Consider the following 12213-nt stretch of genomic DNA (forward strand, 5'->3'; position numbering starts at 1 on the left):
GGGACCCACTTTGACTTTTCAATTGTTAATCTTGTCCATTTTTTGGGGACGACTTTTAGGGACGGCATGTCGTCCCTAAAGAAATAATATTAAAAAAATCATTTTTCCAACGAATTAATAATTATAATATTTTTAATCTAATTGGGACGACTCTTTAGGGACGACATGTCGTCTCTAAAAAAATAATATTAAAATATCCTATTTTCATTCTAAATAATAATAATAATATTAAAATGTAATTGGGGACGACAAAAGGGTACAACATGTCGTCCCCAATAAGCTGTTATCGTTTTTGGGCCGATTAAAAACTGCTTTTCCAGCCGTAAAAACGGCACATTTAAACCAAATCAAAACCTGTTGCACAAAACACAATATATTTCACAAACACAAGCTCAACATTAATTAAAACATGTCCGAAACATTATCCAACCGTTACAAACTTAATCCGAATACTAAAAGATTACAATCCGACACAAAGTTTACAACCTTAAAACATTATCCAAAGTTTACAAACTTAAACCAAATCCGAATAGCAAACAAACTTACAAACTTACCTTGCTTCATCTTCATTTTCTTCATCACTTTCGCTTTGAGACGCACCACTTTCTTCCATGTCTTCATCGTCATCACCTTCGTCTTCACCTTCGGTTTCTTGAGTTTGATTGGGGGTTGGGAAAAAAGATTGCCATTGGGGCGGGATTGCCATATTGTTAAAGGCAAAAGTATCGTATACCGCTTCCTTTAGCAATGGGTTTTCGGAACCCGGTGGTGGTGGTCGTCTTGTTTGACAAGTTGATGATGAAGATGATGTACTAGCCGATCCGGGTAACGTTTTACCCACTCCGCGACGGTACCCGCGACGTTTGCCTAAAACTTCCAACATAATGACTTCATCACTCCTTTCCGGATATTTTTCTTTTAATTTCAACATTTTTTCCTACATAGTTAACAAATATTATTATTAGTATTATCATATAACAATACGACAACCCATATTCACCATTTGACCCATATACACATATACATATACTTATATTGACCCATATTGACTAAATGACTCAATTGGGGACGATTTTAATCCACATTGACCCCAATTGACCATTTGACCCATATTGACCATTTGACCCGTATATACATATACATATACTTATATTGACCCATATTGACTAATTGACTCAATTTAACCCAATTTTAACCCATATTGACCATTTGGCCCACATATACATATACATATACTTATATTGACCAATTGACTTCATTTAAATCAATTTTAACCCATATTGACCAATTGACTAAATTTAACCCAATTTTAACCCAATTGACTTTTGTTGACTTCGTTTGACTTTATATATATATATATATATATATATATATATATATATATATATATATATATATATATATATATATATATATATATATATATATATGTAAGTACTTACGTGGTTCACCCTAGCTTTATCCCCACTCCATCCACCTTTCTTAAAAGTGTGGTTGTTCTTGAAGTTTTCGATAAGACTCGGAGGATCCAGAGAGGCCTGCAAACACATATTAATATTTGACCATTTAAAATTTACAGACACGTATTAATATTTTCCATAAACTAAAGTTAAAAATAGGATTTACCACACGGTCGGCAATTGACCTGCTACCCTGCGTACTGGCGTATTCCATCTTCGCCCTATTTTTCTTGTTCTGCGCAGAACGAGCCCGGAATTTACTTGAAAGCAAATGGGTCAACGGGGTCAAAATGGCCGATTCACACATATTTGCATACACATATACTCTTATATATATGTGTGTTAATATTTTAATATATATACCCATATATACACATCAATATATATCAATCTATATATACACTTATACATGCACATATGTACACAAAATCAAAATCCACAAATGGGTCACGGGTTCAAATGGGCGATCTAATCATTAAAATATAAACATATTACACACAATTCATAATTATGGCCACGGGTTTCGGGTCACTACCAACCGAGCATTCCGTATAAAAAGTCCACTTATATAATTTATAACCCAAATTTAACTCACCATTATGGTCACGAGTTAAAAGTCAGCAATCCACACTATTTACATACTTATACCATTTACAATCCAATTATAACTAGAAAAATGGGTCATAGTCTAAAAACGACGAAACCAATCACTACTAAATTAACACGAACGATTCGGGGTCCAAACGGGTAACCCGAACCATCTCGCGTACCAAAAATCGACAAACACCGCCACCATCCGTCAACCGCCACCACTGGCCACCAGCTGCCGCGGGCAGCCGTGGTGGCAGTGGTGGCAGCCCACCGAACAGCAGCAGTAGCAGCTAAAAGCTGCTGTCCACTCCCATGGTACACCAATTTTTTTTTAGCTATATTCAAACCCAAAATTATTTGCTAGCAATTATTCAACTTAAATCTAACATTTATCAAGCAATTTCATCACCAAAATCAAAAGATTCAAGCACCCATTTGCATCATTTAATAACAAATAGTAAAACCCTAAATAAACATAGATTAAGCATAAATTAAAGACAAACCTTGATGCTAGATGTTAAAGGAAGCACGAATCATGATTGAAAGCTTTCAATTTTATCATCCTCTTCAACAATAAAAACTAGGTCTTTCAATGGTGATGGCGAGTGGTGCGTGACAGAGACGAGAGGGAGAGAGATGAACAAACCCACAATTTAATCTTCAATTACATCTTCATCATCAACAATTTTGGCTAGGCTTTAGTGTTTGTGATGTGTGTGTTTTTATTTGATCTAGATAAAAAGAAAATAAAACAATGTACTGGAACCACAAAAACCACGAGCAGTTTTACTTAATTAAATGGGTTTTAAACCCATTCCCGATAATACACGGGTATTTATCTGTTATCAGATATCTTTCGTATTTAATTCAGCAAAGCATACGATGTCATAATTAAATAATATAACCTGTTTCGGGACCCTGGTCATAAAACGGACCCAATGGTCTAACAATTAATTATAAATAATTAATAATTATATATTTCATTAAAATTCACTTTAACACTCCTAAAGGGCAAAAAGGTAAATTTCACCTAGGCCCGATGTCAGGATGTTACAGAATTGTGGGGTCATCTTCACATAAACATCAGCATCATCTTCACATAAATCATGAGGAAGGATTATGGGGTCTAAATCGATAATAAAGTCAACATCATCATCAACTGCATGTGTTGGTGGATTGAAATGAATTGTTGATGATTCTCCAGGTACACTCATACTTGTATAAGTCATATTATCTAAATCAGCATCCAATATAAGATCGGATGAATTGGCGTTGTGTACAACATCCCTTTCGGTTTCTTCGACGATGTCTCTATCCCACAGTTTTCGATGATTGACCTCATGAACAACCTTCCAACTAGAACAAATTATGTACTCCATGTTTTATTTGATTTAAATGCATCTACTGCTTTTTATTTATTTTTATTCATGAAAACTTTACAAACAATCATGTAACTCTATTTCATATCGTTAACTCTATTTATTGTGAAAAAATAAACAAAAAATTACTAGAGATTTACATTTAGATTTAGAGAAAGAAGTGAGATACTGAGATGTGAGTTACCTTGATACAGTAGTGTAACGCCAGAAGCAGAGAAATCAGAGATGGAAATGAAGATGAAAAAAGTTATGGTTTTCTATTTTCTAACTTTTGGACAACTGGAACCATGAAAAACTCCTTTTACCTTTTTCTAACTCTCTTAGACTTGGGGGGAGTCATAAATTTGGTGGAGGGAAATTTAATTTTTCGTGAAAATTATTAAGTGGCAGTGTTATTTTTTATTGGTAAAGAAGTGGCAATGTCCAAATAATATATTAAAAGTGACTGATTGCAATATAAGAACTAATTACGGAGAAATTAATAGAGATAAATTGGTGGAAGTGATGTAGTGGGGTAGAGATATAGTAATATATGCTCTTGACTTGGTGGAACTAATTATTATGTAGTGAGGCCATCACGAGATAAATTGGTGGAACTAATTATTATTATTATTATTATTATTATTATTATTATTAAAACTCTAATTGTTGTAATATATTAGTACTACTGTAGTGCAAGTTGGTTTAATGTGGGACAAAGTTTTGTCCAATTTTCTTAATAAGATACCAACGTGTAAGTTTTATTGTAAACGTTATGTTATTCATAATTCATGCATGTATGAATGAACATTCGTGATGAAGTGCCAACATACACAATTTCTGTCTTTCAGATTTTCGTATTTGTCTACAATCTACAAGTAACTATCACTTGTACCACTTCCTAACAAATAACCATCATATGAGAAATGATAAATCCACAATTGAAATTGAATATATAGTAAATAAAAAATTAAAGTAAAAAAACAACTAGTAATATTAATAATAATAATTTTTGACGGATCGTTAATAAAAAAATAAATAAAAATGGACAACCATATAGTATGATAGTGTGTGACGCAATACTTATACTAGAAAATAATATTACTAGTTGAATTCAACCTTTTTTCGTTTGTACCTTTAGTGGCGCTGGTGCGCCACAAAAGGCGCCACAAATGTCATCCCCAAAAGTTTTTAGAGACGACGTGTCGTCCCCAAAAAATAGCACGAAATTTTCCCACCTTTGGAGCCAAATATTTCTGCGCCAAAAAAACAATTAAATATAATTCTTTTTTTGGGGACGACATTTAGGGACGACATGTCGTCCCCAAAAGTTTGGCGGGATTTTTTTTGCTTTTTGGAGCCAGTTTTTTACCAAAAAAATAAATGAAAAATGGTAATTTCTTTGGGGACGACATGTCGTCCCTAAATGTCGTCCCCAAAAAACTGGTCAAACGTCTCAGAAAAAGCTGGCCCATTTTTTGTCGTTTTCCTTATTTTTGGGGACGACATTATGTCGTCCCGAAAAAGGTCGTCCCCAATTTATACTTTTCTAGTAGTGATTTCGACCCAACACTAATTTTTTGGGTTAAATGTATATAATTATATTGGCCCCTTAAAATTTTTGAGTCCTATACGAGCACACACTTTGCACATGTGTTAAGACGCCCCAATCCTTATTGTTCACAAAAATCCATCAATTAATTATCAAGACAAATATAACAATATAAGAAGATATAACTACATTAGAAATAACATCTATGAGAATAAAAGAATGAAAGAACATTATTATTGTATCTAATAAATACTGACTAGCTCATCGGCCACCACACCTCGTGATAATGTTGCAACCTCGATTATATGGGTTAGCTTGGCCTTTACTATTGCAATCGTAATAAGATCGACCACGTTGATTACATGGAACGTTATTTTTTTGCATTGCACCGTAGCTAATATACCCCCTTCCAGCTAGGATTCGTCGTGCACTTTCAGATTCCATCATGAGCTCTTCATCAGGATCGATCACATCCCTCACGAGTTGACCCGGCCCCTTTGACATGCGACTCAATGCAACCCAATTCGGATGAAAGGGCACATTTGCGGATGATGAAACTGCTAAACAAGATAATGTCATTGCCCATATCATGAATAAAGCAATATTATTAGTCATTTAGTTAGTAGATGATAATTGAAAACGTTGTTTGATGAATGAATGGGTGTTTCAGATTTTGTTTTGTTGTAATTTTATTTTGGGTATTGGTTGGTCTTTGGATTATGATTAGAGTAGAGATTTTTTAGGAGAAATAACATCTCAATTTTGTGGTTTGTATTTTTGATCCACAAATTTTGGATCAAAGTTAATGCAAGAATGTAAAAGAGATCACGTGTTATCACAAATTAATCAGCGATTTTTAAGTGTTCGACTATTGGCAATATGTAAGGCCATAGATGGTTTCTGTTTTTTCCTGTATAGCTATTTATTGCATCTCGGTATCTATGTGTTTTTATTTAGGATATATATATATAAGGTCCCATGTATATGTTTGTTTTTGTTTATGTATGTATGTATCTAAGTGTATATGTATTTCTGTATCTATATGTATACATGTTTAGGTATACGTATTTTTACATGCTTATGTGTGGGTGGGAGCATATATAGTTATATAATTATAGGTGTATGTATGTGTGTGGGGTGGGTTGGGGGGGGGGGGGGGGGGGTAATGTGACTTTTTTTTTTTTTTTTTTTTTTTTTTGAAATTACTTATTACTGCGCATTATATTATTCATGCTATCTGTCATACTGTTGTGCATTACTGCTATATGCGTTTTCGTTTTTTGGCTTCTTCGTATGGTTTCATCTTCCTAGACGCACATAACGCTTACAGGTACGTATGCCCGCACTTTCCCGTTTTAATGAGCTTTCCTGGCCGGAGGTCCTTTAAGAAGCAATCTCTTGGCTCTCGAGTAGAGGGTGGGGCGATCTTATCTAGGCGCGGGTTCTATACCCGCGGGTGGAGTAGTGACTTCCCTCTAATCTAGGGTTCGAGGAATGATTGTATACACTCTACCTCCCCCATACCCTACCCTCGTGAGATTGGGTATTGTTGTTGTTGTTGTTGTAAGGCCATAGATGGTAGATAGTCCTAACAATAATACATTTTGGAGTAAAAGTGTCTTCGGACTCGCTAAGCCACAAAAAAACTAATTCAAATTCAATAATAGCATCAGGGATTTACAAAACAAAAGTCGCCTAAATTTTATGCAAACAAAAAAACTAATTCAACTTAAATAATACTAGCATTAGGGATTTACAAACCATACACGGAAACAAAACGGAAGTCATTTGCAACTAGAATTTAATTTAATACTTGGGTTTCATAGTTTTTAATGCAAAGTGATTTCATGTACTCCTATATGTTATCACGTGAGGCAAGACTCAAGAAAATTAGTTTCTTTGTTTCTTGTTCATATCTTGACGTAAGCATACATGATGTATTTAGGGTTTTCATATTTGGTGATTTAAGATCTATCAGTTTAGTCTTTAGTCTTTGGTGTATGTTTGACGTGCTCATGCGAATTAACTGTAGAGATGTTCTACTTTGAATCAGTGGCGGATGCAGAGATATTTGTCGATGGGGGCGAAATTTTTAACGTTAAAAATTATTTATGAATCATAAAGGTGTCATAATCTATCGTCACAAATTTAGTAAAATGGTTATTATAACTAATTTTAATTTTATACACTAGTAAGGTAATCATATTCTATCAAATATATGTCTTCCATTCGATCTCGTTTGCATTATCAACAATGTCGTTTGCATTATCAGTGTTTTTGTGTTTGTGAATAAAATTATTTTCATATGTATCGTATAGTATAATATTTGAATAAATAAATTACCAATTTGTGAGTGCACAAATTTAAAGGAAATTATTACGATCAAGACATTTGTTATCGATATAGTAGGTTATAATCAACATCAATATTCAAAATAAAATTATGTGAAGTAGTAAAAAAGTTTCCCCAAGATTTTTAGTTTACCGTGGTTGATTAATAGTTACTACCTACATTATAGGAGATGAGGTCTAAACTGAAAGTTTAGAATTAGAGGGTTGAAATTGTTATTTAATTTATATTGAAAGGGTTTATATCTAAAATAAAAAACATAAAAAAGACATATTGGTGGGGCCATGTACTTGTCTTCTTCAGACTCCCTGAAAGTAAAAACACTTTCCAATCTCAAGTTGAAACCCACATAACTTCCATTAATCTTACCACGACATGAAACTTCACCCATTCTTCCTTTTTTTGTTATATAAAGGCTTGTGTAGAGAGCTTAACATTAAGAAAGGTGGGGCAAAATATCAATTTCACATAAAATTACACTTAATGTACACTGAAAATTTCGAGTTCATTGGGGGCGGGTGACCCTGTTTGCACCTGAATAGCTCCGCCCCTGCTTTGAATGCTCGTTTCAACTATAATTATTATTATTATTGTTGTTGTTCATTGTTATTATTATTATTTTTTAAACTTTAGGTTTTTTATCCATTTCAATTTATATTCATTACTTTTATCTTTTTTTCTACTTTTTCTCAATGAAATATAGTTAACGTCCCCGACGCATCGCCAGGGCACCCCAGCTCGTTTAATACAAAGGGAATAAATTTACAAAGTACATGATCAAAAGGTCACTCTCTATCTTAATAGCCGTTAACAGAACTTCTCTCCATCACATCACATTAAAAATTTAATCCGTTCCTATCTTACATTAAAAAACATTACATGAGTAAATAATAAAACATCACAAATATAATACAAATAATACAAAAGCAATTATTATAATAAATAAAGCTATTCGAGAGGCGTCGAATCTTCTTCTTCTTCTTCTTCTTCTTCTTCTTCTTCTTCTTCGTCTTTTTCTGGTGCCTATACCGATTTCATACTTTCCCGGTATTTTTGAAAGTTTTTTTGGTCTTTTTTAGACAAGGTCGGGTTGATGGTTGTGTTGAATGTTCTGAAGACGCGATTCATTCGTTTCATTGCTGATGCGTGATATTTTTCTTGTTGTGTTAGAACAATTTCTTGTTGGGCTATCATGAGTTGAGAACGAACCTCATCGGATGAGCAATGTGAGGAAGCGACGTCAGACGAACCTGAACTTTTACGACTAGCTAGTCGACCAAGTGGATGACAGATCGGGCCATCCGCGAATAAATCTGCGTGATTTAGGTTCGGATCAACCCTTAAAGGTTCGTCATATCGCAAAGTGACCGGTAGTTCCGGTGCCCCAAATCTGCAATTGCTCATTACTCCTCCCGGGCAACAAAAGTTTGGACATGCTTGAAGTACTTTCAAGCTTCTTCGTTTGTAAAACCGACACAGACGTTCTCAATATTGTTAGCGCGCTGTCTCCAAGATATTCAAGTAACTAGCTCCACTACGACAATTTTTATTGAATTGATTGTAAAAAGAAATGAAAAGTTTGATATCACGTGACATTTTCTCCCATTTTTATTGAATTGATTGTAAATAGAAGTGAAAAATTGTAATCAATCAAAACAAGATACAACGTTATAGGTTGTTTTCTGGCCTTTGCTCGTTCTTTTATTCCATTCCACACCTCTTCTTTGTCGACATGAATATTTCCTTAACTTCTTCGAAATACAACACGTTTGAGTGTGCATGATCTACATTTTCTTGTCGATACTCGTACATCTTCGATAAATCCATTTCACTTACATCAATGTTTTCGAACGATTTTTTATCCCTAATCACATACGACGTATAGTCGAGCAAAATCCTACCTCCGTAATAAACATCCATCAAAACAATAATGCGTGTCATGGTAATTATTTGTGTAAAAATTAGGAAGTTATTTGGTAGTGTTAAGATAGAAGTGAAAGTGTATGCAATGGTAGTAAAATTGAATGAAATGGTTGTGTAATAAGTTGTATTTATATTGATTAAATATTGGTTACAAAGAAATAAACAAAATAATAAATGAATGGTTGTTTGTTTGTGTAATCAGAAAACTAATTTACGTAGACACTTCTCTTTCGGATCATATAGATTTACCGATTAACCCTTAACTCCCCGTCAGATGCTAAATCGTTTTAAATTCTCGTTCGTCATGTTTTGCCTTATGCCACTGCTCTTCTTTATGGACGTTACCTCTTTCTTGAGTTGAGTTTCATTTTGTAGTTCTATTTTTAGTTGTCGCTTGTGAGTTTTAAGGATTCTTTTACGACATCCATTTCCTTATGACAACATTCAAGTTTTGGCGGGGCTCACTTTTCGACTTGGTTTCTAATGGTTTTTCACGGATTTTTGATTCAACTTTCTCGTTTGTTAGATGTAGATAGGGTAACTTTTTATTCGGTTTTAGTTTCGATTTGTGATGACTTGTTTGGTTACATCAAGTTTATCTGATTGTTTTTGGGCATTCGCATATGTTTTGGTGCCATTTTATGTAAGGATAGAAGTTTCAATAGTAGTTCACGACTTTGTTTACCATAGGTTTTTATCCAATGTAATGAGCGTTAATGATACGCATATCCGCATGACTACGCGGATTACGCATCCAAAGCTCTGAACCGCACACTAATTGCCACGTACAACATATGGCACGGGTATAGCCGCACTCTATGAGCCTATACCATCTGATGTGAGTTTCGTATACTTGCATAAGGGTCCAGTACATTCTAGAAGAATGTACGGTATAATTAATTCAGATTCTTTTCCTTAAATAACGAAAGTTAGTTAGGATGAGATCGCATTTGATTAGGAAAGAGATTCTATCTAAACCCTAATTTGTGAGCCTATAAATACATAGCTCGTAAACCCTAAAAACAGATTCGGTTACTCATACGTAATAAATAGCATACATATCATCATCGTACGAACAATCTTCATACGATCTAAAACGTAAAGACTTTCAGGTTATTCGCCTAATTAAAATCAATAGCGGGTAATAAAGGTTCAAAGCCATCTTTTTCGACATTCCCAGGTCAACAAACACTTGTGCAAACGTCAAAACAGGCATCTACGGCGGAAGGGAAAAAGGTGTCAAAAGCCTCTTCAACAGAGGCTATCCTAATGGGGCCGACAAGCGTTAAAATCACGAAAGCGGTTCCTCCAACTGCGAATGAGGAAGAAAGTGAGTGGCTACAGAGCGTTGGGGAAGATACACCCCAAGGAGTAGAAACTAGCTACATTCGTTTCAAAGAAATAGAAACTGGACGCATGAAGTCTCCCGAAAAAATAAGTTTCGGATCTCCAGCGAACACTAGCTATATACGTTCTAAAGAAGCAGATGCTGGGTATGAATCCCCGCCAGGAAATGTCAAGTTAATGGCAAAAACTACGTATGTATATATAATCCCAATTATTGTAACGACCCGGAAGATTCCGACCAAATTTAAACTTAATCTTTATATGATTTCGACACGATAAGCAAAGTCTGTAATGTTGAATCTCAAAAATTTTGGAATTTTATTCATGTAATCAATTACCCTTCGACTGCTCTCGACGATTCACGAACAATTAATTGTAAATAGATATGTGTGTATATATATATAAATAATAATTCGAAATATAATTTGAAGTATTATATGTTGTTGTTATTAAAAATTAATAAAAATAAAAATAGGATATTATAATAATTATTATTTAAAATATATCGCTATATATAAATAAAGTATATTAAAAATAAATATTAAATAATTGTAATAATCGTTTGATATTCCGATTGATATTAAGCAAGTTAAATTCAAATTTATGTAATTTTAAAATAAATGGTGATACGAAAATGAGTAATATAAATTTTAGGCTTATTAAAAATGTATTTAGGAACTATTTGTTGAATTGTAAAACTTTTTATATTTTACTTGGGGTTGAGAGTGAATAATTAATGTAATTTTTATTTAATAGTTAATGATCGAATTTTATACCATAATGACCAAAATAAATAAATATAGTTACTGTAAAAATTTGGGATTTTTCTGTGAACTTTTATCCCCCACCAATTATCAACGGAGCACGATATTGTACCCAATTGAGAGTGTCGGCAGAACTAACAGTTTACCCGTGATAATTGAGTATTGATTGGGATTACTGTAGCACTTTTTATATCTATCTTAATTTTTATTCTTATTTGATACATGTGCATATAAGATGTATATTTATATACATATACATATATTGAATCTTCATCTCCCTCATGTCACCCTAGTCCACCGCTAGCTTCAATCTAAAACCACCACTCCACCATGGACGCCATCCTACTACTACGAATAACCACTATTCTTTTGTAATCATCACCGAAAACCACCTTCATCTAAACCATCACCAACAACCCATCTACTCTTTACTAGTTCTGATCATCACCATCGTTTGTAACTACAAAACTGCTGCTCAATTGTTTCTGTTCCGGTTACCTATCACCACCATACAACCGTCACCTTCAACCTCTCTCTCCCTCCTCTCTCTTCTCTCTCTCTCTCTCTCTCATGTATACGATCAAGAACCACCTCCTGCTTAATTAGTTTCCGTTTCTCGTTCAGACAGAAACCCATGAGCAACCATCACTGCTGCTGCACACTTCCTGATTGTGTTGAAATGACTAAGAAGATGATCGATGCTACAGTAATTCATGTCACTATTGCTCGCTATTTTTCTTCCTTCCTTCTATTTCTGTAATAATTATGGATGTTGAAGATGATTATGTAATGATGGTTCTCTGGTCGTAATTAAATGGCGATGATGATTATATGGTTTTTGTGATGATGCCGTTAAAAAAACACATTAC

General features: G+C 34.0%; 2 protein-coding genes across 2 annotated transcripts; both read right to left on the reverse strand.

Moving 5' to 3' along the window:
• Positions 1 to 366: 366 nt before the first annotated feature.
• LOC139897849 (uncharacterized) lies at positions 367 to 1724 on the reverse strand. The gene is made up of 3 exons (XM_071880566.1): positions 1627 to 1724; positions 1443 to 1538; positions 367 to 937 (listed from the first exon to the last, which is right to left on the reverse strand). Exons 1-3 carry the CDS (start codon positions 1672 to 1674, stop codon positions 551 to 553), a joined length of 531 nt encoding a protein of 176 aa, XP_071736667.1. The 5' UTR covers positions 1675 to 1724; the 3' UTR covers positions 367 to 550.
• Positions 1725 to 4523: 2799 nt separating this feature from the next.
• Positions 4524 to 5576, reverse strand: LOC139901454 (rapid alkalinization factor-like). Its single transcript, XM_071884167.1, has 2 exons — positions 5239 to 5576; positions 4524 to 4665 (listed from the first exon to the last, which is right to left on the reverse strand). The coding sequence occupies exons 1-2, from the start codon at positions 5574 to 5576 to the stop codon at positions 4524 to 4526; spliced, it is 480 nt and encodes a 159-aa protein (XP_071740268.1).
• Between the last annotated feature and the right edge of the window lie 6637 nt (positions 5577 to 12213).

This window comes from Rutidosis leptorrhynchoides, chromosome 3 (assembly GCF_046630445.1).
Source record: "Rutidosis leptorrhynchoides isolate AG116_Rl617_1_P2 chromosome 3, CSIRO_AGI_Rlap_v1, whole genome shotgun sequence".
Lineage (NCBI taxonomy): Eukaryota > Viridiplantae > Streptophyta > Magnoliopsida > Asterales > Asteraceae > Rutidosis > Rutidosis leptorrhynchoides.